Below are 22,644 nucleotides of genomic sequence, written 5' to 3'. Positions count from 1 at the left end.
ATGCCCTAATTTTGTGAGAAACATGCAAGAAAAGATATTATTTTTAAAAATAATTTTACAAAGATTTTTCATCAAAATTTAGTTTTTGAAGAGAAATGAGTGTAAAATTTCACATTTTGAGAGAAAACTTTATACACAACTATTTCTAAAAAGAATTCTAGAGAAAGAATTTCAAACATATTTTCTAAATGCCCTAATTTGCTGAGAAACATGCAAGAAAAGATACAACTTCGTCAGATTATTAGCATTTGACCAAAGAAATGACACGAAAAGTTACGATTTTGACAGAAAATATTAAAAGAAAAATTCAAAAATGTTGAAATGTTCTAAATGTCCTAATTTGATGAGAAACATGCAACAACAAAAACTGAAAAATAATTTTATAAAAGCTTTCACCAATTTATTAGCATTTGACCAAAAAAATTATAAGATAAAAATGATAAAATGATAGATTTTGACAAGAAAACGTAAAAAAAAATGCACTAGTTTGATGAGAACTATGCAGGAAAGATACATTTTTTTAAAATCTTTTTTGTGTAATTTTTTGTTAAAAGGCTAAAACATTTTGACGAAACCTTTTGTAAAATTATTTTTCAAAATGTTATTTTTTCCTGCATTTTTTTTCAAAATGTTATTTTTTTCTTGCATTTTTTTTCATCAAATTAAAATATTTTGAGAAATGTTTTAGAAATTTCTGGTAAAATCCTAATTTCATGTCAGGTTTGTTAGGTGAAAAATTATGATGAAAATCTTTGAAAAAAACAATCAAATCTCATCAAATTAGAGCATTATTATTATTAGAGAAAAACATTTTAGAAAACTTTTTTTTTTAATTTATCTGTAAAATCTGTAAAATTTCGTATATAACATGGCTAATATGGTCAAAACTTATGGTGAGATTTTTTGGAAAAAACCTTTTGAAAATTGTATTCTTTTATCTGCATATTTATGATCTAATTAGAGCATTTTGAAAAATTTTGAAAAAAAAATGAAATTTTAAGTAAAATTCTAATTTCACATGCCATGTTGGTCAAAGAGTGAAAAGCTTTTGATGAAAACTTTTAGAAAATATTTTTCCAAAATTTTATCTTTTCTGCATATTTCTCATCAATTTACAGCACATATAATATATAACAATGCTAATAACAATGGAAAAAATTGCTATAGTTATAATTGCTATAATTTCTATAGAGACATACACAGACAAAAATTGTAGTATATAAGAATTCCTGTGATATAAAATGAAATGTGGTTTTAATTATGAGTTCTTACCGTCGAGACAGACGACAGAGTAGGAGCTAATGGCGGCATATACGAAAGAGAAGGAGGGAGGGAGGAAGAGGAGGAAGGAAGGGAAGTGATCTGGTACTGGTGCTCGGACTGGGGGTTGCGGACCCCTGATCTATACAGTCTTCCATTTACAACCAGCCTATCAAGGGGAACTGTATTGCTGATGTGGCCCCCGGTGAAAATGAGTTTGACACCCCTGTGAGCAACAATAATTAAATAGAGAGTGAAGTCATTGGATATACAGTAAGTGTTATGTGCCCAGGCAATAAAATGAGATTCAATACAATTTAAAAATTTAACATCATCCATATTTACAAATAAATCAAATACTATAAGGCTGCAACCAGGGCTTCAGACATTCCAACAGTTATTAATTTATATATGTAAGTACGTTGCCCTTAACTGTACTGATAGATAAATTAAGACAACATTAAAATTATTAAGTCAATGGAGATTATCTCATCTGAGTCTTTGTTAAAAAAAAAAAAAAACACTAAAAAAAGCTTTTTTTGGAGGAGCTCACCACACTCTCACTCATGCACTGAATCACATGACGCCAAAAAAATGTCATAAACATTTTGTAGCAAACAACACTTGGTCAGTGAAGCACGGAGTTCTCCTACCGACTCGTGATAGTAAACCTACACTCTCCCCTGTCACATGATTGTTGGGCTTGTGTCATATCCTTCCTCATTGCACATTTCTTTTCTTTTTTTCTTGTCTGTGGCTTCCTGAGAATCCAGCTGCTAGTTGAAACTTGTTGCTGCAAATTAGATATAACTGGTGGGAAGTGGCCTGTACTCACACTCCACAAGAAAAGTCTCCAAAGCAGAGGATCAGGAGCCGTATTACTGCAGACCTCGTCTTGTGCTGAAGGTGAACATGTCTTTTATACTCACCCGACAGGTATTCATTAGGTTAATAATCGCCTCCCAAGGCTCTTCTAACTTTGGCTAAGAGTTGGTGTCGAACAGCAACTAACTGCATGCTGTAAAACTGTGTGAATAGAGTCACCTCTTTAACTGAGTCTGGTGTTATTCTATTCAAATGTTAGAATATTTCTTTGTATTTATGACAAGCTTGTTTCTCAAAAAAGGAACGACTACTGGTCATAATTTTGGTAAATGTTTATTGCTCAACCCCTTGTGACAGTTGTCTCAAAACAGGAAGTGTGATGTGTAGAGTTACAACAGTCATTTATCCCTGATTTTCTTTCATTGTAAAATTACCTGAAAACTTACTGCACTTTGAGACAACAATTACATTATGTTTACATTTTTGTATTTATGGGACTTGGGTTTACTTAAACAGGATGAAACCCAGTTTCATATTATTTACAGAAAAACATTTCTTATAAAGCTGTGCTAAAATAACAAAAAAAAACTATCCCAGAAAAAACTCATTGTCGGCTAACAATATAGCAATAATTGCTGTAAAATTTGAATTTTAGCTTAAAGTAAGTCAAAGGCAAAATTGAAAAACATGGTAAATAAAAGATGTTGCAGCATCCTTCAGCACAGTCCAATTATTTCAAAATCTTCTTTTTCTTTCAGCTTTGTCCCTTTTTCAGGGGTTGCCACAGCAAATCATTGATTTCCATCTCTCCCTGTTCTCTGTATCTTCTACTCTGACTCCAACTACCTGCATGTCCTCCCTCACTGCATCCATATATCTCCTCTTTGGCCTTCCTCTCTTTCTCCTACCTGGTAGCTCCATCTCTAACATTCTTCTACCAATGTATCCACTGTCCCTCCTCTGCACATGTCCAAACCATCTCAATCTGGCTTCTCTAGCTTTTTCTCCAAACCTCTGCACATGTCCAAACCATCTCAATCTGCTCAATTATTTCAAAATGATTTAAAATAAACTTCTATCTCATTGATAGTTTACGATACCCTTTTATCACTACACTAACAGTAGACAGACAGAGCATTTGCTCCTGCCTCATTACTGTGATGATCACTGATGATCTGCTGTTATTATTCAGGGACTGATGTGCTTTTCAACACTGTGTAGTGCAGCAGGAGGCCTGCTGTGTATTGTTGGACGTTGCCAGCTTATGGTGGTTTTTATTAGAGCTACTACTTAATCCTGACAAGAGCATGAAGATCATCAGCAGGGCAGGTTTCAATCTGATAATCTCTCATCATCGTCAAAGAGGCGTGGCTGCTAACAGAACGACTGATGCTGTTGCAGTCACTCACATACCTTCATGTCTGATCCTCCTCTTTTGTCAGGTTCTAGTGTGTCTTCCCCAACACAAGCGGTGTCTCTCTGGGCTTTGCAAATCATTTTTATAATCACCTTAGGTGAAATACCGACCTGTGACGTCCTCTTTTCCTCCTCACAGTCTAGGATGGCCTCCTTTGGATCTTGTTTGTGGTGCATCGTCTGGCTGGTGATTCTGCTGTTCATCGGCTGGCCCATAGGCATCACCCTGGGTGGTCTTTATGGCCTCATCAGCCCCCTGACCACCTGCCTGGGCCTGGACCGACTCTCAGATCTGCTCCTGGAGGGGGCCAACTTGGGCCGAACCTGTGCCAACAACATGAAACATTGTAAACCTCTGTGTTGAGGTCGACCCCGGGGTTGATCAGACCAGAGTCTTCAGATACCAAAGGCATGGTTGATGTATTTATAATTTCTACTCCACAGTTAACACCTGTTAACATTCTGACAGCATGCAGTCACGAATGCTATATCAATCATGTAAGAAATTTATGATAGTTATTTACACAAAAACATTTGCCTTGTTTAATTAACAGATTATCAACTGTGGAACTCTGTAATTAATTAATTAATTAATTAATGCTCTATAACTGTTCCCTTTCTCTTTGTCAACAATTTTATTCAAATATATTTGTTAAAAAATATTCCATGTTGCTGTCGCTTTGTTTGCCTCAAGACTTTAAGGGGCCACTGGGTAAAATAACCACATGGTCTTAAAACATAAAAAACCCTGACAACTTGTTGTAGTGACAACAATTAGGAAAGCTAAATAAACTACACAGGGTTAGAGTATAATGCCGGTGATGCCTTCCTGTCCTAGGAAAAAGTTTAGTTGCAGGCACATGATCGCAAACAAATCAGTTGTGAGGTGAGCACAGGGACCAACAATCTGAGCTTTTACTGACAAATCATCTTGTCTGCATTTGATCATCCCTATTCATAACCAAATTCATCAGTTTGAGGCACGTGACCTACTCTGCTGCCCCAGGTAATTTTCATGTACACTTAAAAACTCAATAGCAGTGATGCCTTCACTGTGCTAGGAAAATAGATAGTATTGCAGCAAAAACCTCAAGCGTCCTTGAAATAGTTATTCAAGTCAAATCAAGTTCATGTAATAACTATAAATGCATCATTACAGCCACTATCTCTTCTTCAAAGTGTAATTTAAATATTAGTGTTCACAAAGTCACTTCAGTTCACGTTCTCGTTTTTTTAATATCCTGCAGTCAATGTATTTCTACTTTCAGGCACTTTTTACTGCATCCTTAATTTGACTTTTAGTCAGACCATTAGTCCATTAGATATTGTTTTTTATAAGACTTGTTTTGGCTGCATTTTTATGAGGCAGCTTAGCTTTGCTTTGAGCGACTCTGAAGGGACAAATAAAGCAAAGAAACTTTTTAAAATTAAATTTCATTACTAATTAACATTGTTTTCTGGGGTTGTTATTTTGTCCTTGAGTCACATTTGACTTCACCGTTGGGTCAGACTTTTTTTAAAATGTAAAACCATGTATTAAAAACACTGGCACTGAGGTGTCTTTAATGTCAATATCTGTTGAAGTCAGCAATTTGTGGTTTTATAATTCTGCTAAAATAGATAATTAGGTGTAAATGCTTTATTATTTAGTTGGTTAATTCAAATCTACACTGTTTAAGGAGCATATATATATATATATATATATATACACACATATATACATACATATATAAACATTTAGAACAATTCACACTGATTTGAAAATGTTGTCTGATTCAAACAAGCCTAAACTCATAGATGTTTTGTCTCTTAGAACAGAGGTTTAATGTGGTCAGCGTGCATCACAAGATTTATCTGTGTGTCATATTAGAGCTATTTTTTGTCTGCCCTGTATCTGGTAGCCTTGATGTTGAGCCAGGGACAGAGAGAGAAGCTGCTCCAACTGGCAGCAACCCCACCAGAGAGGCAAACAGTGGAGGAGAGAGGAGACAAGCAAAGGCCTCCCCACTTAATTAACCACACACTGCTCTGTGATTTACCCTCTCACACACGCACACATGTACACACATACACAAACACACACATACACAGACTCACAAGGTGAAGCTTTTACTGGTAAATAAATCTCAGGCTTTCTGTTGGGAAACTGACTCTGTCCACATGAGGAATAACTGGGTCTGGCATTCAGTTCCCTAATGAAAAATGTATTTTTTATATTCAGTTAGTAGATAAAAAGTTTGAAATAAAGTTGTTAGTTTATAAGTAATATAAATATAGTCATAGGTTTACAAAAATAAAGTTTTAAAAAATTAGAGAATAAAGCTGTAGCTTTACAAGGATAAAGTTGGAATTTTTACAGGATTAAATTCCCAAATTATGGAGAATAGAATTGTTAGTGTACAAGAATAAAGCCTTCGGTTTACAAGATGTAAGTAAAAAAATCTGGAGAATAATTTTGAATATTAACTAGAATAAAGTCGTCAAACAGTGGGGGGCAAAGAAAACATTTTTTTCTCCTGTCTCATCAGCATCAGAAACCTAAAAGATGTTTTTCATCATTTTACATTTACACCTATATTACGCCGAATATTAAGTTTTAGAATGGAAAAAATGCAGCTCGGTAACACACGATAGGTCTGCCCCTCTATTTTCATACATTTTAGATGAAAGACTTAATCAAAAAGAAAAATTAACAAACTGAATAATTCACTGCTTTGGAAAATATTCTGAAATTGTTTATATATGATGTTTTCCATTCCAATTTCCAATTATTTGGTTTATTCAAATATTCATGTAGTTGGTTCAGATTTGATTGGTTTCATTATGTAGTAGATACAGTTGATGCAGTGAAATGATAACAGGCTAAATTCTGCTGGACAGACAACTTTTAGACCAGACTCAAGTCCACTATGGACAGAATAAAAAGAAAGGACTCTATGCCCAGAGAGGTGAGGTCTGTGATTGGAGAAGGAGAGGACAGCCATGTTACGCAAGGAACACCATCCTCATGGACAAGCAGAAGTGGGAGAATAGTCCTGTTAGGATGCTTTACAGCAAAGAAAATCGTGATGGTGTGGAAAAGAGAGATCTTGGTAATTGCTTTGTTATGAATCACTACAATAGTTGTGAAACCTCCATCAAAACAGGTGACACCTGAAGCTGCATGATATTGTATATAATTTTCTATTGTAATTCTCTTGTGTGAAATTAAGACCAGCATCCAGGCCAGAAGAACATCAAATCCAAAAGAAGGTTGAGAGGTTTATCATTTCATTCATTTCTATCTGTGTTTTGTGTAATTACTTTAATTTCTTTTCTAAATTAAATGTTGTAGGGTGATTTTAAGCTAGTATGTTTATACAGTAATTGCTGCATTCAATTTGTTACAAATAGGTGAAAAAAAATGACTTTTATATTCTGACCTGCACCTGTTTCATAGTCCACAGCCACAGTGCTGGAGATCACAGCACTGCTCTTTCAGTTACGCAGCAGGCGACTTAAACATAAGCCAGTAGCTTGTCCCTCAGTATTCGGAGCATGGGGCCAGAAAGAGGACACCCAGTTTTCACGGAGCTTTGTGTCTTCTCTCAGCCGTGACCTTTAAACGGCCCCTGACTCTCCACACAGATGGATGTGCCACATTGGAAAGAACAAAGTGCTTTCGCACCATTTGTATTGACCTGGCTTTTGATGAACAGCTCAAATGCTACAATCCAGCACTGGGACATTTCTATATATGTGCACGTTATTGATTTAGGCACAAAACCTTGGCTGCATCAGGCAAATGACTTCTCCCCGCAGGGTTTTAAAGGGTTTGTACTTTGTTTATGATGTAAAAATCTCATAGAAAATCAATATGTTTTTTGTTCAGGACACTTTTGTCCTTATTACCTCATCTCCACTGCTGAGTACTGAGACACATCTCCTGAAGGGGTTTATGAGCAGGAGGAGAATAATAGTGCCACAATGATTTAATCTCAGCAGCGGCGGTGGCAGCTACGCAGAGTGAAAGTCACCCAAGAACCTTAAAGTGTCTAATCCAGGATTTGGCTTAAGCCTGTCTGACCCATGGGTGTTGGAGAATTGAAGACAACAAATGTTTTACTGTTTAACATCCACCAAATATTACAGTATAATACACTAAAAATTCAACATTATTATATAATAATCTTAATATTTCAGCTCTTCTCTGACAGTTCAATCTACACCGGTTATAAAATATCAGTATGACTGCTGAGAGAGGACCACAATCTCCCATCCATTACATAAGAGGAAAACAGAGAGTCACACAGTGAGATGTTATGGCTGCAGGTCAGCTGATAGCAGCATATGATTCATGGCTTACTGTGACCTTTTGTCTTGTCCTCCTGATGGTGGGACCTACAACTGCCCTCAGCCAGTGTTGGTGCACAGCCTTCACAGACTTTGTCTCTGTCTCTACGAGGCTAACTGAGAAATTCTTCTTCTGTGTTATGGTCTTTTTTAAAGTACATACAAAAGATAGTGTCATATGTACAAAAATGTTTTTCCAAATTTGACAAGATCTTTGTGTCAGAGTACACCAGAGGCAAAAAACTAAAGCCTTTTTACTAACAATTTGGTGATATTCAACATTTGTTAAATATTTTGTGACAGGTTTCTTTTGTCTAAGAAATGTTACGGAATATTGGCACAACATTGAGAACAAAAATTCTGTTACAAAAGAAATTTATGAGAATAATGTCATAAAGTTACTAGAAAAAGGTTGTATCATTTATTTTTAATTCTCAATAGAACTCCAGACGTCCACGTTTGAGCTCCGGTCGTCACGTGATTCGCTGTGTTTACGCCGCCATATTGGCAGTAAAAGGCCGGCTCAAAATTAATGGAGCTGGTAGTGTTTAAACCTGGTATGCTGACATTTATAATTACCAAACAAAAAAAAACTTTCCCTCTTCCTACATTGGAGAATCCCTCAAATTATATAAGAGCTGGGAGGAATGTAAATGGACTCAATCTGGCTTCGTCAGCGGTATCAAGGTCTGACCAACGAGTAGTGTAATGTAACGTCCGTGTGACTTACATAAAGAAAATCACGTTTTAATGATTTTCTTGTATATGTCCGTGTGACTTACAAAAAGAAAATCACGTTTTAATGATTTTCTAAAGACACCATGTCATACGTGTAACTCTACGAGCAACAGCAATTATCAGACAGCTACGGTCATTAGCAAAATTCACGACATAATGCATTTGTCCAACCTGCAATTTTATAGCGCACATAACACGAAATAAAGTAATTTGAAATAAGCATGACGTTAAATATATAAATATTAAATACTGTACCTTATACAAAGTCATCGTTGCATAAATGGAAGTTGCCGGCGGGGTCCCACGACTGCGGTTTTTTCTGTTGACTTCTGCCTCATTTATTTACGTTTATTCCACTTTTGTCGTCTATTAGGGTCTTTTGGGATCTCAAAGACACCCGTCCCTTCACTCGTCCTCGGCTGTTCTGGTTTTCTGGGGCACAACAGCCATCTACCATACTTATTTAGTTCTTTGTGTTTGTTCATTTTTACCTGTTGGCAGTGGCGGTGTTTTGATTTTGAGTGATGCATGACGGGATGTGTGACGTCAATTTCCGGAGTTCGATATGTAGAAAAATACATCAGCTAAAATAGAATTTGTTTAAATGTAGTGTTTATAGATTCACAATAAATAAAGATTCAAATAATTTATAAGAAATAAGATTATTCGATTGTTTTAATTAGTATTTTATTATGTAGACAGTGTCAGTACTATGGTTATTGCATCACTACTAAAAAATAAATAAATGCCATCACCAGAATTGAAACGCTATTATTTTATGTAAACTAAATATGGCATTGGTGCGAAAATGTCTCCACAGTGGGCTCAGACTGGCACATTAACACACACAGTTATGTTGTATGTACTTCAAACTGTACCTGACAGTTTGTAAACTGTCTTTATTCTTGGGGGCATATTTTCACCTGAAACCCACAGAGAAGCGTCTGATCCCCGACAGTGACTTTGGGACAAATATGAAACCTGAGGTTTAGACTGAAGCAGCTGCCGACACCAGCTGTGTCACACCAGTTGTTTCCTCATTTGGTTCTGCACCGCTACATGAGTTCTGCGATTCTAGTATCACAACACACTACAACACTGTATTTCATGAAACCGTATTCACATTTAAAACATACATTTTAATTCTTAAAGTACAATATTTAATAATTAGAAAAGAACAATTGAGGTTGGTTGAAATGCAGAAAAAAAATATTTTTTTTACATACATCCAAATACGTCACTTAGAAGGAGTATTACGGTGGGTTTCTTTCTTTCTTTCTTTCTTTGGGGTGTGTGGGGGGTATGAAAAAGATCAAAAGGTGTCCTTTAATTGTCTGTCTCTCCTCTTCGCTGTCCTCCATACATGGGCTGCAGGGACACAGGGTTTCCCCTTCCCTCGTCATGCCATTCATGGAGTGGCTGTTGTCGACAGAGCAATGAGTAACCAAATATGGAGGGTGGACTCACAGCTCTGCCCCACGTCTTACACACTTACACACGGGGTATAAATTGGACCAAGGTGGCGTTTCTGCACTACTGGAATACACACTCAAGACTCAGTGCCTGGTGCTGAACTGGTGAGTATGTACAGAGAGGACCAGAGGAAACGACGGACGAACAGATGCCCAGCACTTGATTTAAAACAATGAGATACAGGACTCTAACCTGAGTGGCTTTGACTTTCACCATTCACTAACTAAATGTCATGTCACTAAAAAGTATCATCTCATCACTTCCATCTGTACTCCGTTATTAATTCACCATGTTAATAATATCACCCATAGAGGATACAAACAAAGGAAACCCAATCAGAAGCATATGATTTTTCTATAACGACAACTGTAACTAACTAACAGTCCCCTGACTGATTGTGTGCCTTGATGATTGCGTGGATATTACTTCCATCACCCTGTTCAAACAAACACGTTACGATATAAAGAAACCACTGTGCGTGTTGCAGAGCTGACACCATGTGCGACGACGAAGAAACCACTGCCCTCGTGTGCGACAACGGCTCCGGTCTGGTCAAGGCTGGCTTCGCGGGAGACGACGCGCCCCGCGCCGTGTTTCCGTCCATCGTTGGTCGCCCACGTCACCAGGTAACGTATATGTCCATCAACAGAGTCGCTGGACAACTATAAGTTTGGGATATTATAGGACATGAAGATGTAATAAAACAAAACAAAGTTGTTGGATAACTGACTATTATCCCTGCGTAATTGCGCACCAAGATAACAACACGTGTCACAGGGGAAAACGTGCGTCATTGGTGCATAATTACGCATAGGCAGAACAAGTGCCAGTGCAAAAGACTATGGTAAGTCATTATTATTAGCTTTAAAGGGGAAGATGATAGGTGACACTGAAACCACAACTACCAAAAACTCCCCAAAGGCTCAGCGGCGGTCATCCCCCCAAAGACGGAAAATTAAACATGAACTCTACACCAAATTCAGGAATTTCCAGAACCAGAGTCACTAACGAACAATGTTTCGAATTTTAGGTAATGTCACATGACTACATACACTGCTATGGTTATTTAACAAACTTTTCTGTTACCAGGGCGTCATGGTTGGTATGGGTCAGAAAGACTCTTACGTCGGCGATGAGGCCCAGAGCAAAAGGGGCATCCTGACCCTGAAATATCCCATCGAGCACGGCATCATCACCAACTGGGATGACATGGAGAAGATCTGGCACCACACATTCTACAACGAGCTGCGTGTGGCTCCTGAGGAGCATCCGACATTGCTGACCGAGGCTCCTCTGAACCCCAAGGCCAACAGGGAAAAGATGACACAGATCATGTTTGAGACTTTCAACGTCCCTGCCATGTACGTGGCCATCCAGGCAGTGCTGTCCCTGTACGCCTCTGGTCGTACCACAGGTATGGCACATGTTCCAAGCACAAAAACAAATGTTTTAAACATTGGCTTACCCCCAAAGACGGAAAATTAAACATGAACTCTACACCAAATTCAGGAATTTCCAGAACCAGAGTCACTAACGAACAATGTTTCGAATTTTAGGTAATGTCACATGACTACATACACTGCTATGGTTATTTAACAAACTTTTCTGTTACCAGGGCGTCATGGTTGGTATGGGTCAGAAAGACTCTTACGTCGGCGATGAGGCCCAGAGCAAAAGGGGCATCCTGACCCTGAAATATCCCATCGAGCACGGCATCATCACCAACTGGGATGACATGGAGAAGATCTGGCACCACACATTCTACAACGAGCTGCGTGTGGCTCCTGAGGAGCATCCGACATTGCTGACCGAGGCTCCTCTGAACCCCAAGGCCAACAGGGAAAAGATGACACAGATCATGTTTGAGACTTTCAACGTCCCTGCCATGTACGTGGCCATCCAGGCAGTGCTGTCCCTGTACGCCTCTGGTCGTACCACAGGTATGGCACATGTTCCAAGCACAAAAACAAATGTTTTAAACATTGGCTTATGATAACTGAAAATTCACGCATCTATTTTTTTTGCCAACAGGTATCGTGTTGGATTCGGGGGACGGTGTGACCCACAACGTGCCCATTTATGAAGGTTATGCTCTGCCTCACGCCATCATGCGTCTGGATTTGGCTGGTCGTGACCTAACAGATTATCTCATGAAGATCCTGACTGAACGTGGTTACTCCTTTGTCACAACTGGTAAGTGAGCCTTTAACCATAACCAAAACGCGTTCTTACTCATTTTTGATGAGATTTGACTAACTGACCCATTGCCACCGCAGCCGAGCGGGAGATTGTGCGTGACATCAAGGAAAAGCTGTGCTACGTGGCTCTGGACTTTGAGAACGAGATGGCCACCGCTGCTTCCTCCTCCTCCCGGGAGAAGAGCTACGAGTTGCCTGATGGTCAGGTCATCACCATCGGCAATGAGCGTTTCCGCTGCCCGGAGACACTGTTCCAGCCTTCGTTCATTGGTGCGTGAGGCAGATAACAACATTAATTGATCATTAGAAGATTCAATGAAACATTTCATAATTCCAATATAAAGCATCAGCTTAATTACCTTGGTTAAACAACTGTTTAAAAAAGTTGTTCCCAGATGAATGTTCAAAGATATGCCATAAAAACTTACACAATGTTATGAAAATTATGAACTGAAAGTTTGTATATATTGTTACATACATGCATGTAAACATCCATCCATCCATCCATCCATCCACACATATATATGTATGTATATACATATACATACATATATTTTTTAATACGATATAAAGTATTCATATTGAATGGGAATACAATTTAAACAGGCTTTTTTGACCTTATTGTTTTACAACAGTAAGCTTGCTTTAGTACTCTCACAATGTTTTCAGTGGATGGTGTTCTGAAAATAGAAGTGTTGATTGCTCATTTCGGAGGTTAGCTGCCAAAGTAGGATCATTTAGTGGCGGTCAAAGTGCAGCTATGTCAGATTCAACACTTGTGACTGATAAATAGACACCAGACATGTAAATCAGACGCTTATTGTTCACAGAGAGTGCAGCTGCCGGTGGAGCTGTCCATTTCAGCACCTGTTAGAACAGCTGAAGAGTGGATGAGGTCTTTATCGTGTGTGTCTGTGTGTGTGTAACTTGGCTTCCATGTTTGTTTCCACAGGCATGGAGTCAGCTGGCATCCATGAGACCACCTACAACAGCATCATGAAGTGTGACATTGACATCCGCAAAGATCTGTACGCCAACAACGTCACGTCTGGCGGCACCACCATGTACCCTGGTATCGCTGATCGCATGCAGAAAGAGATCACAGCCCTGGCTCCCAGCACCATGAAGATTAAGGTAACTGTGGCTCAGACTGACGTACACAAACACCACAATGTTCACAGTCTCGCCAATCCCAAATAGCATACTGGTGAGGTACTGTGTCATTGAAGGTCAATACAAAAAAGACTTGGACTTGTTTGATAGACAGTCAAAATCATGGAAATTCTAATGTCTTAATTATAAGTTTAAATCATAATATTAACAAAACACTGGAAATATTGAGCTTAGAAAAGAGGGAATCGAGTGACTCAGAATATATGAGGTAACCTCTTAAAAGTAAGAGACAGTGAGTCATTAATTTGTTCTAGAATTAAAAAATAGCTCTACAGTAATTACAACACTGAAAGTTGCAGAACGTTTATATAAAATGAGATACATTAAAACATTACAAATTCCTGCAGTAATATTTTTGCGTGTGTAGATCATCGCCCCACCTGAGAGAAAATACTCTGTCTGGATTGGAGGCTCCATCCTGGCCTCTCTATCCACCTTCCAGCAGATGTGGATCAGCAAACAGGAGTACGATGAGGCCGGACCCTCCATCGTCCACAGGAAGTGTTTCTAAGCAGCGGGCGACTCCTGTCTGACCCAGAGTACCTCGTTACTACTGAACTCTCTCTGGCCAAAACTTAACACACAACCAAAAAGATGAGAGGTGTCAGTTTCTGGAGACAAAGGAGTCAAAAATAAAACTTTAGAGATTATTTCTGTGCAGCTAGCTTGACCCAGATCAGGCTAACAGTTAGGCTTAAGTAAGTCTGGTTCAGTCAGTGTCACTCCGATCACAGTCTGAAGTGGTTTATGACCATTTCAGGTTCTACTTTTTCATAATAAAAAAATAAAATACCATGTTTAGGAAGAAATATTAGGAACAGCAATGAATAAATAATAAAACATAAAAAAATACTCAAAATTCTGACCATCGGTCCATTCCAGTATTATCACTATACTAATTGTTCATGTGAAATATGGTTTTAGAATGGTAATATTTGAGGTTTTAGATGACCACGTTTTATCCTTACACTTATTCAGGATACATCACATAAATTATTACACAGTGACGCAGCCTAATGGAGTTCAGTTAGAATCAAATTCTAATTATGTATGTCCTTAAGGTTAAAGGCCACAGGTGAGTCAGTCTGACAGGGAGGCTGAGGCTGTGGCTCCACTTTAGTTCCTGGAACTGTTCTTTTTTATATGAATGATGAAAATGTTTTGGTTTTTTTTTGCAATGTCTGTTTCCCCCTGTAAAATAAATGATGAAAGGTGTACTTATTTATTTATTTTCCAATTCCAATTTCCCAAAGTCATCCTTTAACGTGCTTGAGTTACATGTTAGGTAAGTTACGATTTCCACCAAACATCTAAATCAGGTCGACCCATGGCTCATCACTTTGTGTTGAACTTTAAAAACTACATTTGTTTGGAAAAGGTAAGAAGAAAAGACACTTTTCACCGTCTACAGTTGATTACATTTTGAAATGTCTAACACATTTAGGGAAAATCTTATGCAAAGGCAAAGAGTGAAGTCATAAAGGTGCTGACATTTTCATATTCAGTCATGAATAAATAAAACGGAATTATTCTAGTAGCTAAATGTCAAAGTAGTCTCATTAGGCTCAGTTTAATATAAAGAAAGATTTTGTTAAATATACAGTATGTGATGGGGGTCTGTGTACTCTGTCTCCATCTGAACTTTGGCCTAAATATGACCCCTGGTGGTGCTGAGAACAAAGGAGCGTAAGCTTAGCACTGATTAAACAGATTGTTTCAATACTAAACTATAAGGGTGCAGCCATATGCAGGCTTCATGCAGAAGTACTGTTCACCTATCAGAGCCAAGCTCATGAAGTAGATGAAAAAACATGTTTTATGGTCAAATATATTCATTAATTCAAATATACTTCATCTTATTATGGTAGAAAGAAAAAATGACAGATTTTACATGAAAATGATGAAACATGTTATCAACATGAGGTGCAACAAGTGGTAGTGTCACAGTCAATGGTAGTCCTGGCCCTGGTATCTGCCCATACATGTTGACATCATTAATGTAGCCATTTTTCACATGTGTTTTCCATGTAACTTTATGTCATCTCTCATCTACAGACATTTAAGAAATTGTGTGTTGGAACCTCACTGGTCTGCACACAGTCCAGATGTATCTCCTATACAAAGTTGTTGGCACCATATAAGCTGTGACCACATGTAACGTTACATTCAAGTTGTTCATGTACATTTTCAAAATTCAGATTTTGTGTCCTCAATATATATTTATTTCCACTTTTTTCCTTGAAGTAGAATTGAAAACTACTACAGTATATTTTAAACCACACATCAACATGTCAATCTACATACATGCAGTGTGCAACGTCACAAACTGGGAAATCCCATTATGGAGGGGGTTGTGGTCATATGTTTTACTTCTATTTTTAGACTGAGAGAAAGAGAGAGTAAATGATGAGCAGCTTTATCATCAGAGCATCATCTTTACTGGGTCTGTGCCCAAGTGACAGAGTCAGTTCAGGAAATGTAGAGTCGACTCTTTATATAAAATGGACATTTAACAGAACTGAGTGAAGAACTGAGTGAGATTTACAGATTTAATAATTACCGATGGTTACAAATATCAGACAATGACCCTGTTCATTTGAACGACGTCCACGGTTCGGGTTCTCAGTAGCTGTAATGCAAACGGGTTCAAATGACTTATTCTGAACTATAGGAGCCGCAGGTCAGGACGAATGAACTGGACCCAGTGTCCACGGCAGTGTCCGCTTATGCGCCAAATTGAGACAGTGAAATCAGAAGCCCTGGCTTCCTCCTGGCTTCGCTCCACCGACCTGTCTGCACGTCTGTGACGCACGGGGGAGGGGGGGAGACTACTTAAAGGCGGATTAATGCTGGAAAGACATTAAGTTCAACCTGCCTCCACCCCGAAACAACCATCAACCTGATCTGGAGATCGAAAATAGGAGGGCTTACACTAATCAGACTCCTTCAGACTCCCCCATGACGAGGAAAGGTGTAGCAACGCGGCGGAGGCGCTCGGCGCACACACAGCAGGACGCTCAGCGGCGCTGCGCGCTCTGCGCATAACCAAGCAGAGAGCGCGCAGTGAGGCGGAGAAAAGCGGGGACGGAGACAGCAGCGGCAGAAGCAGAAACGGCAGCATCAAGTGACATGCATTTTTCAAACTAAAACCCGGACCCTTCTGAAGCTGACAGTGAGAAGAAGAGAAGGAGAGAGAAGCGGAACGGGAAATAAAGCTCTCTTTTTTTTGGAAAGGAATTGGACAGAGTGCCGTTGTGCCCTCGTCTTCTCCGGATGATCAGAAATGGGGGAATGGACTATACTAGAGAGGCTCCTGGAGGCTGCTGTCCAGCAGCACTCTACTATGATAGGAAGGTAAGGTGATCAGCCAAAATCCAACCAAAGAACCAGCAGAAGAATCGCAGCAGCCTCCAGGATCGTCTTTAGCATGGCCCCCAATCCCCCGTTTCTGTCTTGTGCCTCCTGGATCGTCTTTGTGCCTCCAGTCGTTCCTTGGTGTCGTCTGTGTTGTGGATTTTTGCTGTCTTGTTTCACAGTTTCCCTCTGTGGTCCTCCGTCACCTACTAAACAAGACAGCAAGCGCTGGATGGTGCTGCGAAAATACAGAATCACACTAAGTCCCATCTGTCATTTCATGTCTTTTCATCCACATCCACTCGATCCATTTCGACGTTTGGTGGTGAGTTTGAGTGGTGGTTGTGCACTGAAGTGATGGCCATGAAAAAAAAAGATTTGAGTGAGAGTCGGGTTGTTCATATATTTCTATCACAGTCAAAATAAAACTACAACAATTCTCCACATGTCATTTCAGCCCATTACACCAGAGAAAATACATAAAACACCAATTGAAAAGGATGCGCATGGGGAAGAGCGCCCAGTTTCAGCACTGGACAGCTCCCCCAAACCACTCAGATTCGGACTGTAAGCGCTTTGGCCAGAGAGGCAGCGCACAACTCCACCGCCACCACATCTGTTACCAGTCATTTCCACCTATTTTCACCATGTTCTGCTTGTGTCCTTGCTCTTCTCTAGGATCCTACTAACAGTGGTGGTCATCTTCCGGATTCTAATCGTAGCCATAGTTGGAGAGACTGTCTATGACGACGAGCAAACCATGTTCGTGTGTAACACATTGCAACCGGGCTGTAACCAGGCGTGCTACGACAAGGCGTTCCCCATCTCACACATCAGATATTGGGTTTTTCAGATCATCATGGTGTGCACGCCGAGCCTCTGCTTCATCACCTACTCGGTGCATCAGTCCGCCAAGCAGAAGGAGCGCCGCTACTCCACCGTGTATCTGACCCTGGATAAGGACCAAGACTCCCTGAAGCGAGACGAGAGCAAAAAGATGAAGAACACCATCGTGAATGGAGTACTTCAGAACACGGAGAACACCAAAGACCCCGAGCCGGACTGTTTAGAAGTGAAGGAGATCCCTAGCTCGGCCATGAGAACTTCAAAGTCCAAAATGAGGCGGCAGGAGGGCATCTCCAGATTTTACATCATCCAGGTGGTGTTCAGGAACGCGCTGGAGATTGGCTTTTTGGTGGGCCAGTATTTCCTGTACGGGTTCAACGTCCCGTCCGTGTACGAGTGCGACCGCTACCCGTGCATCAAAGACGTCGAGTGCTACGTGTCCAGACCCACGGAGAAGACCGTGTTCCTGGTCTTCATGTTCGCCGTGAGCGGCTTTTGCGTGGTGCTGAACCTGGCCGAACTCAATCACTTGGGCTGGAGGAAAATCAAAACGGCCGTGAGGGGCGTGCAGGCTCGGAGGAAGTCCATTTACGAGATCCGAAACAAGGACCTGCCCAGGATGAGTGTGCCCAATTTCGGACGCACTCAGTCCAGTGACTCTGCCTATGTCTAACACTAACACTGTGGAGGAAGCTGTGAAAACACATAAAGTAAAGAAACATATATGATGATAATGATGATGATGATAATGGACATGATGGACAGAACCGCACGCCTAATTAATGTCATGACTTTAAAAGTGGGCAGATTTTCATTTCTTGTTGGTTTATCTTTATTTTGACGGACTTTAAGGAGAGCGTGGCTGACGCACGTTTGTTTCTCTCTGTATTTATTATTGCACTGATGCAACTTTTTTTGGTAACGTTTGTACTCTGTAAGATGCAAAATGATCTTCACACATTTTACTCTCTGTGGGCTGTTCTGCTGAAAGGAGTAAGAAAAAAAAGGAGAATTGCACTACGGGGTGAACACTGGAGAGCCTGTCCTTACTCCACAATCTGCGTCTGACCTGATGGTGTTTCAATCTCCACCTCTTTCTGGCACCGACCCAGTGAAATGGCACCAACCAAACACAGTGGTCAGAGGAGGCATCTCACCACCCGAGGTTTAACACGGTTCGACCAGCGTCGTTTATGTGGTTATTTGTTGCCTGTTGTTTTGTTGCACCACTGACCTTAAGTATGTAACCATTCCATTGCTTCATTGCTGACCTACAAACAGTATCTGGTGAAGTCTGCTGCAAATGCAACGCTACAATGTCTGTGGATTTCCTTAATTTCTAAACACACCAAAGCGCCCACTGCTTTAATTTGTCAAGCGTTTTTCTTGCTTTCTTTTGTGTATTCAAGTGCCATACTTGTATATAAACATAATATATGTATACATATAAATATACAGATATAAATATATATAGTATTCATCATCATGGAAGCCGACTCCCTGCTTGGATTTATGCTAAATGCCGCCCATCTTTTTCTATTACATTTGCTTTAAAATGTATTTGTTGTGATTTAAAGAAAAATAATGTTTTTTTGTTCTAATTCATTTTGCAAATGACTGAAAAAAAAGATATGAAGTGCTAGTCTTTTTTTATTAATATAAATATATATAAATATATCTATAAAAGAAGGAAAATGACTCCACCCCCCACGGACACAGCTGGAAGAAACCAATAGCACAAATTTGACATTTTTATCAAAGACTGGGCAATAAAAATGAAATCTGCTCTGGTGCTACAGTTTTTTCATAGAATGGTTTTAAATGTAACCGAAAAACAGAAAAAATGGAAAACAGACATCGATGACTTTTGTTTGTTCCTTTTCTGTGGAAAATAAAAGTGGGATTCATGTACACCACCACCGTGTGAGGTGCAGTCCTTGTGCTGTGTCTGCTCTGCTCTGACCGAGTGTATATGCATATGTGGAAGTTTTGTCTTGGTGCAGTGGAGAGGTTAGCTCCGCCCACTCTGTAGGAGGGGGAAGAAAAAAAAAGCTACTGCAGGACACACCTTGAACAGGAGCTCATCACTCTCTCTGCAATGTGTTGCAACACAGATACCGGCTCCATGAGACACATCAATACTTATGCACCATCACAGCCGTGGCCTGAGGGAACATTTAGTCTATATGGCACACATGGAATCTGCTCCTGTTGTGGGTCTCACACTTTCAGGGCCTTAGTATGGGTGAGGTTGTGCACTTTTGAAGGTAAGAAGAAAATTTGAAGAAAAAGAGGAGCAGATGACAATGAACGATAGAAATGAGGTCTTTGTAGTCGATGTGTTTTGAAGTGTTTTTTTTTCTTATGAACACCAGGATGACTCTGCAAACACAGTAGAGAACGATGAGCAGCAGCAGCTCCGTGCTTCCATCGCCAACTCAGCAGGCACCTGTGATTTTCTCCCTAATTCATGAACATGGAAGACAAAAAAAGAAAAAAAAAAACACAGGAGAAGGAGTTCACTGCCAGATTCACTCTGATGCAATGCAGACTGCAGAACTTTTTTGCATCCTGTTTTTTTTTTTTTTTAGATTTGGTTAATTTAATAAATATAAATTAACCATATAATTTAATACATATAAATACTGTAAAATATATTCAGTTTCCAGTGCAGGTTTATCAAAGTTTTACATCTGACATTTTTATTTCTGAGCTAATCTGTAACTAATTCCTTACCTAGTTTTTAGGATATTATGCAAATAATTTAACCTTTCTAACATTTAGCTAAATATCTGAGGTTATTAGTTATTGCAGGAATTATTCTTTCTTTACAGTTTAGTTTAAACACTTTTAGCAAACAGTGCACTTTCTGCTCTAATTTTTAGTTATATTTGGCAAATTTATTTTGTAATATTTATGTATTAATTTCTGGACAAATCTCTGGACAAAAGTAAAAAAAAAACAACAACAATGTTTTTATATGCTTGGTTAACTTTAGTTTTTAAAAATCTCAAAGCACAAATTTAAACTTTTTCGAACTTTTACTAAGTTGTGGTTTAGCTATTTTTGATTAACGTTGGGCAACACTAAGGTTTTTTGCAAAGTTTTAGCATTTGTATGTGATTATCACATAAACAAGCTAATGAAAAAAATGGCCCATTATTGAATGAGAACGTAAGGGGTTCTCCATCACTGTTTCAGTGCTAAAGTAGGTAAACTCAGTGTGAATGCTGAGTTATAAATGAAACCAAAAACCACACCAACCAAACATCTTTTTCAGAACAGTCGTATCAGAACCTGCAGTTCGTCCTCTGTGTGTTAAGCTCAGCAGAAACCACGTCGTACAAACTTGTCTGGACATTTTTAGTCAGTTACGATTACAGTCCACATCGGGAGAATTTGGCTGTCAGTTTGAAATACAAACACGGCAGAGATCCCCACGCTTCACATTTAGACACTGAAGACTTTCTGTGCAGATCCAGTCGCCGCAGAGACCTGAGAACGGCTGCAGATCACACCCAGGCTGCACACCAGCTATTTTAGGAGCTGGAGTGACTGCAGGTGCAGAGATGAAGACAGGATCTTCAGAGACGTGGACTCGTCTCTATTACGGGCTGCAGTAACAAAGATCAGGAGACAGATTCAGATGAACGAAGGGTTTTTATCTGGGAACAACTGAAGGGAAAGAAAGATTTCACCTGTCAGTTTTTTGATGAGCAGCTTTGTTCTCTTCATCATTAACCAGTGCTTTTTTATTTATATAAAAAAAACGTTCTGCTGCTCTGAATAAATTTCACACCTATGTCTGCTGCAGAATTTCTTTGTTTTATTATCGTTATATTATGACTATAAAACTTTGCTTTGAATCAGGCTTGTTCAAAGACTGGCTCGGGACCCGTTAATGGTACTTCATGGGTTCTAGTTGACATTTCTATGAAATACAAATGTAGTAAATTTCACCACCTATTATCTCTTCCTGGTCCGACTTTTAACTTTCATTCCTAACTTTTCGCTTTACCTTTCCCCCTCATATTTAGCCTGTTACGTTGAGTGTTTGTTTAATGTTAAACAGTTGGTTTGAAATATTTGGCCAACTTTGACGTCATCTTTTACACTACATTTAGCTTGATGTCAACAAATTTATTTTATTTATTTATTACAGCTTTTTTACTTATTTTCTTGGTTTTTTGCTAACTGTCACCTTCACTCGTTTTACATGTTTTTACTGCAGAAAGTCCTGGGCTCTCTTCACATTTATATTTTATACTAACATATGTTTTCCACATATAATCAGAACTTGTAGAAACTCATATGTTTTTATTTCATTGATGAACGGGTTGTTATACGTTTTCCACATATAATCAGAAGAACTTGTAGAAACTCATACGTTTTTATTTCATTGATGAACGGGTTGTTGTTTACTATTGAATATAAAGTATTTCCTCTCCCTGTTGGATCAGTAGTTCCAGCTCTGAGATCATGTAGAAAATGTGAGAAAACAAGATAAACTTCACCTCTGACCACCACGGCTCTCAAACATGCATGTCCTCTTCCTTTCTTTCCACTGTTGAACCAGTTTGAAAAGAGGAAACCGACTTTGTTGCTCCGTGTTTTGCACAGATTAATGCGTAAAAGAGGGAAAGTAAACACTGAACGCCGGTCTTTTTGATCCACTCAGCCAGAAGAAATGGAATTAGCCTGGTTACAGCAGCACTTTCACTCAGCATGGTATGGCACAGTCAGATATGGTCGACACAGGGAGCAAAGATATTTGATGTTCACAACCATGCAAAGGAGGAAGCAACACATTTCCAGTGTGACAAAGGGTTGGAGCTTTGTGTGTGAGCCAGAGAAGTTACAGCATCTGCTGCGCTCTGGCTGTGAACTTTTCTCCCTGAAGCCTGGCTTTACACAGCGGTTACAAATTTGAAATGTGTGAATTCAGTGAAGAAAGAGACCGACACCTGGATCTTTAGGAAATTAATGCACATTTTGATTTTCCTTTTTTCTGTTGGTGATGATTTAAAGT

At 39.2% G+C, this 22,644-nt stretch overlaps 2 protein-coding genes and 1 long non-coding RNA gene across 4 annotated transcripts; all 3 read left to right on the top strand.

Moving 5' to 3' along the window:
• The first annotated feature begins 1,998 nt into the window (after positions 1-1,998).
• LOC103378755 (uncharacterized) lies at positions 1,999-4,949 on the top strand. The gene is made up of 2 exons (XR_521528.3): positions 1,999-2,166; positions 3,641-4,949. It is a non-coding gene; the product is annotated as an uncharacterized LOC103378755 (long non-coding RNA).
• A 4,362-nt stretch (positions 4,950-9,311) lies between these two features.
• On the top strand, positions 9,312-14,690 carry LOC103378761 (actin, alpha cardiac muscle 1-like). 2 transcript variants are annotated; one of them, XM_008310085.2, is made up of 7 exons: positions 9,312-10,148; positions 10,532-10,670; positions 11,134-11,458; positions 12,076-12,237; positions 12,321-12,512; positions 13,195-13,376; positions 13,783-14,690. In XM_008310085.2, the coding sequence occupies exons 2-7, from the start codon at positions 10,542-10,544 to the stop codon at positions 13,924-13,926; spliced, it is 1,134 nt and encodes a 377-aa protein (XP_008308307.1). In that variant the 5' UTR covers positions 9,312-10,148; positions 10,532-10,541; the 3' UTR covers positions 13,927-14,690. The 2 variants fall into 2 exon arrangements, with proteins under 2 accessions (XP_008308307.1, XP_008308316.1); XM_008310094.2 differs by lacking the exons at positions 9,312-10,148; positions 10,532-10,670; positions 11,134-11,458 and adding an exon at positions 11,633-11,984.
• Positions 14,691-14,798: 108 nt separating this feature from the next.
• gjd2b (gap junction protein delta 2b) lies at positions 14,799-19,950 on the top strand. The gene is made up of 2 exons (XM_008310102.3): positions 14,799-16,769; positions 17,448-19,950. The coding sequence occupies exons 1-2, from the start codon at positions 16,699-16,701 to the stop codon at positions 18,286-18,288; spliced, it is 912 nt and encodes a 303-aa protein (XP_008308324.1). The 5' UTR covers positions 14,799-16,698; the 3' UTR covers positions 18,289-19,950.
• Positions 19,951-22,644: the final 2,694 nt, after the last annotated feature.

This window comes from Cynoglossus semilaevis, chromosome 1 (genome assembly GCF_000523025.1).
Source record: "Cynoglossus semilaevis isolate Cse_v1.0 chromosome 1, Cse_v1.0, whole genome shotgun sequence".
Lineage (NCBI taxonomy): Eukaryota > Metazoa > Chordata > Actinopteri > Pleuronectiformes > Cynoglossidae > Cynoglossus > Cynoglossus semilaevis.
This window is presented reverse-complemented; position numbering and strand designations above follow the sequence as displayed.

Coding starts and splice junctions, on each gene's coding strand:
- LOC103378761 (XM_008310085.2), top strand. CDS start 10,542: ATGTGCGACGACGAAGAAACCACTGCCCTCGTGTGCGACAACGGCTCC. Junction 11,459..12,075: donor CGCCTCTGGTCGTACCACAG/GTATGGCACATG, acceptor TTTTGCCAACAG/GTATCGTGTTGGATTCGGGG. Junction 12,513..13,194: donor GTTCCAGCCTTCGTTCATTG/GTGCGTGAGGCA, acceptor TTGTTTCCACAG/GCATGGAGTCAGCTGGCATC.
- gjd2b (XM_008310102.3), top strand. CDS start 16,699: ATGGGGGAATGGACTATACTAGAGAGGCTCCTGGAGGCTGCTGTCCAG. Junction 16,770..17,447: donor CACTCTACTATGATAGGAAG/GTAAGGTGATCA, acceptor GCTCTTCTCTAG/GATCCTACTAACAGTGGTGG.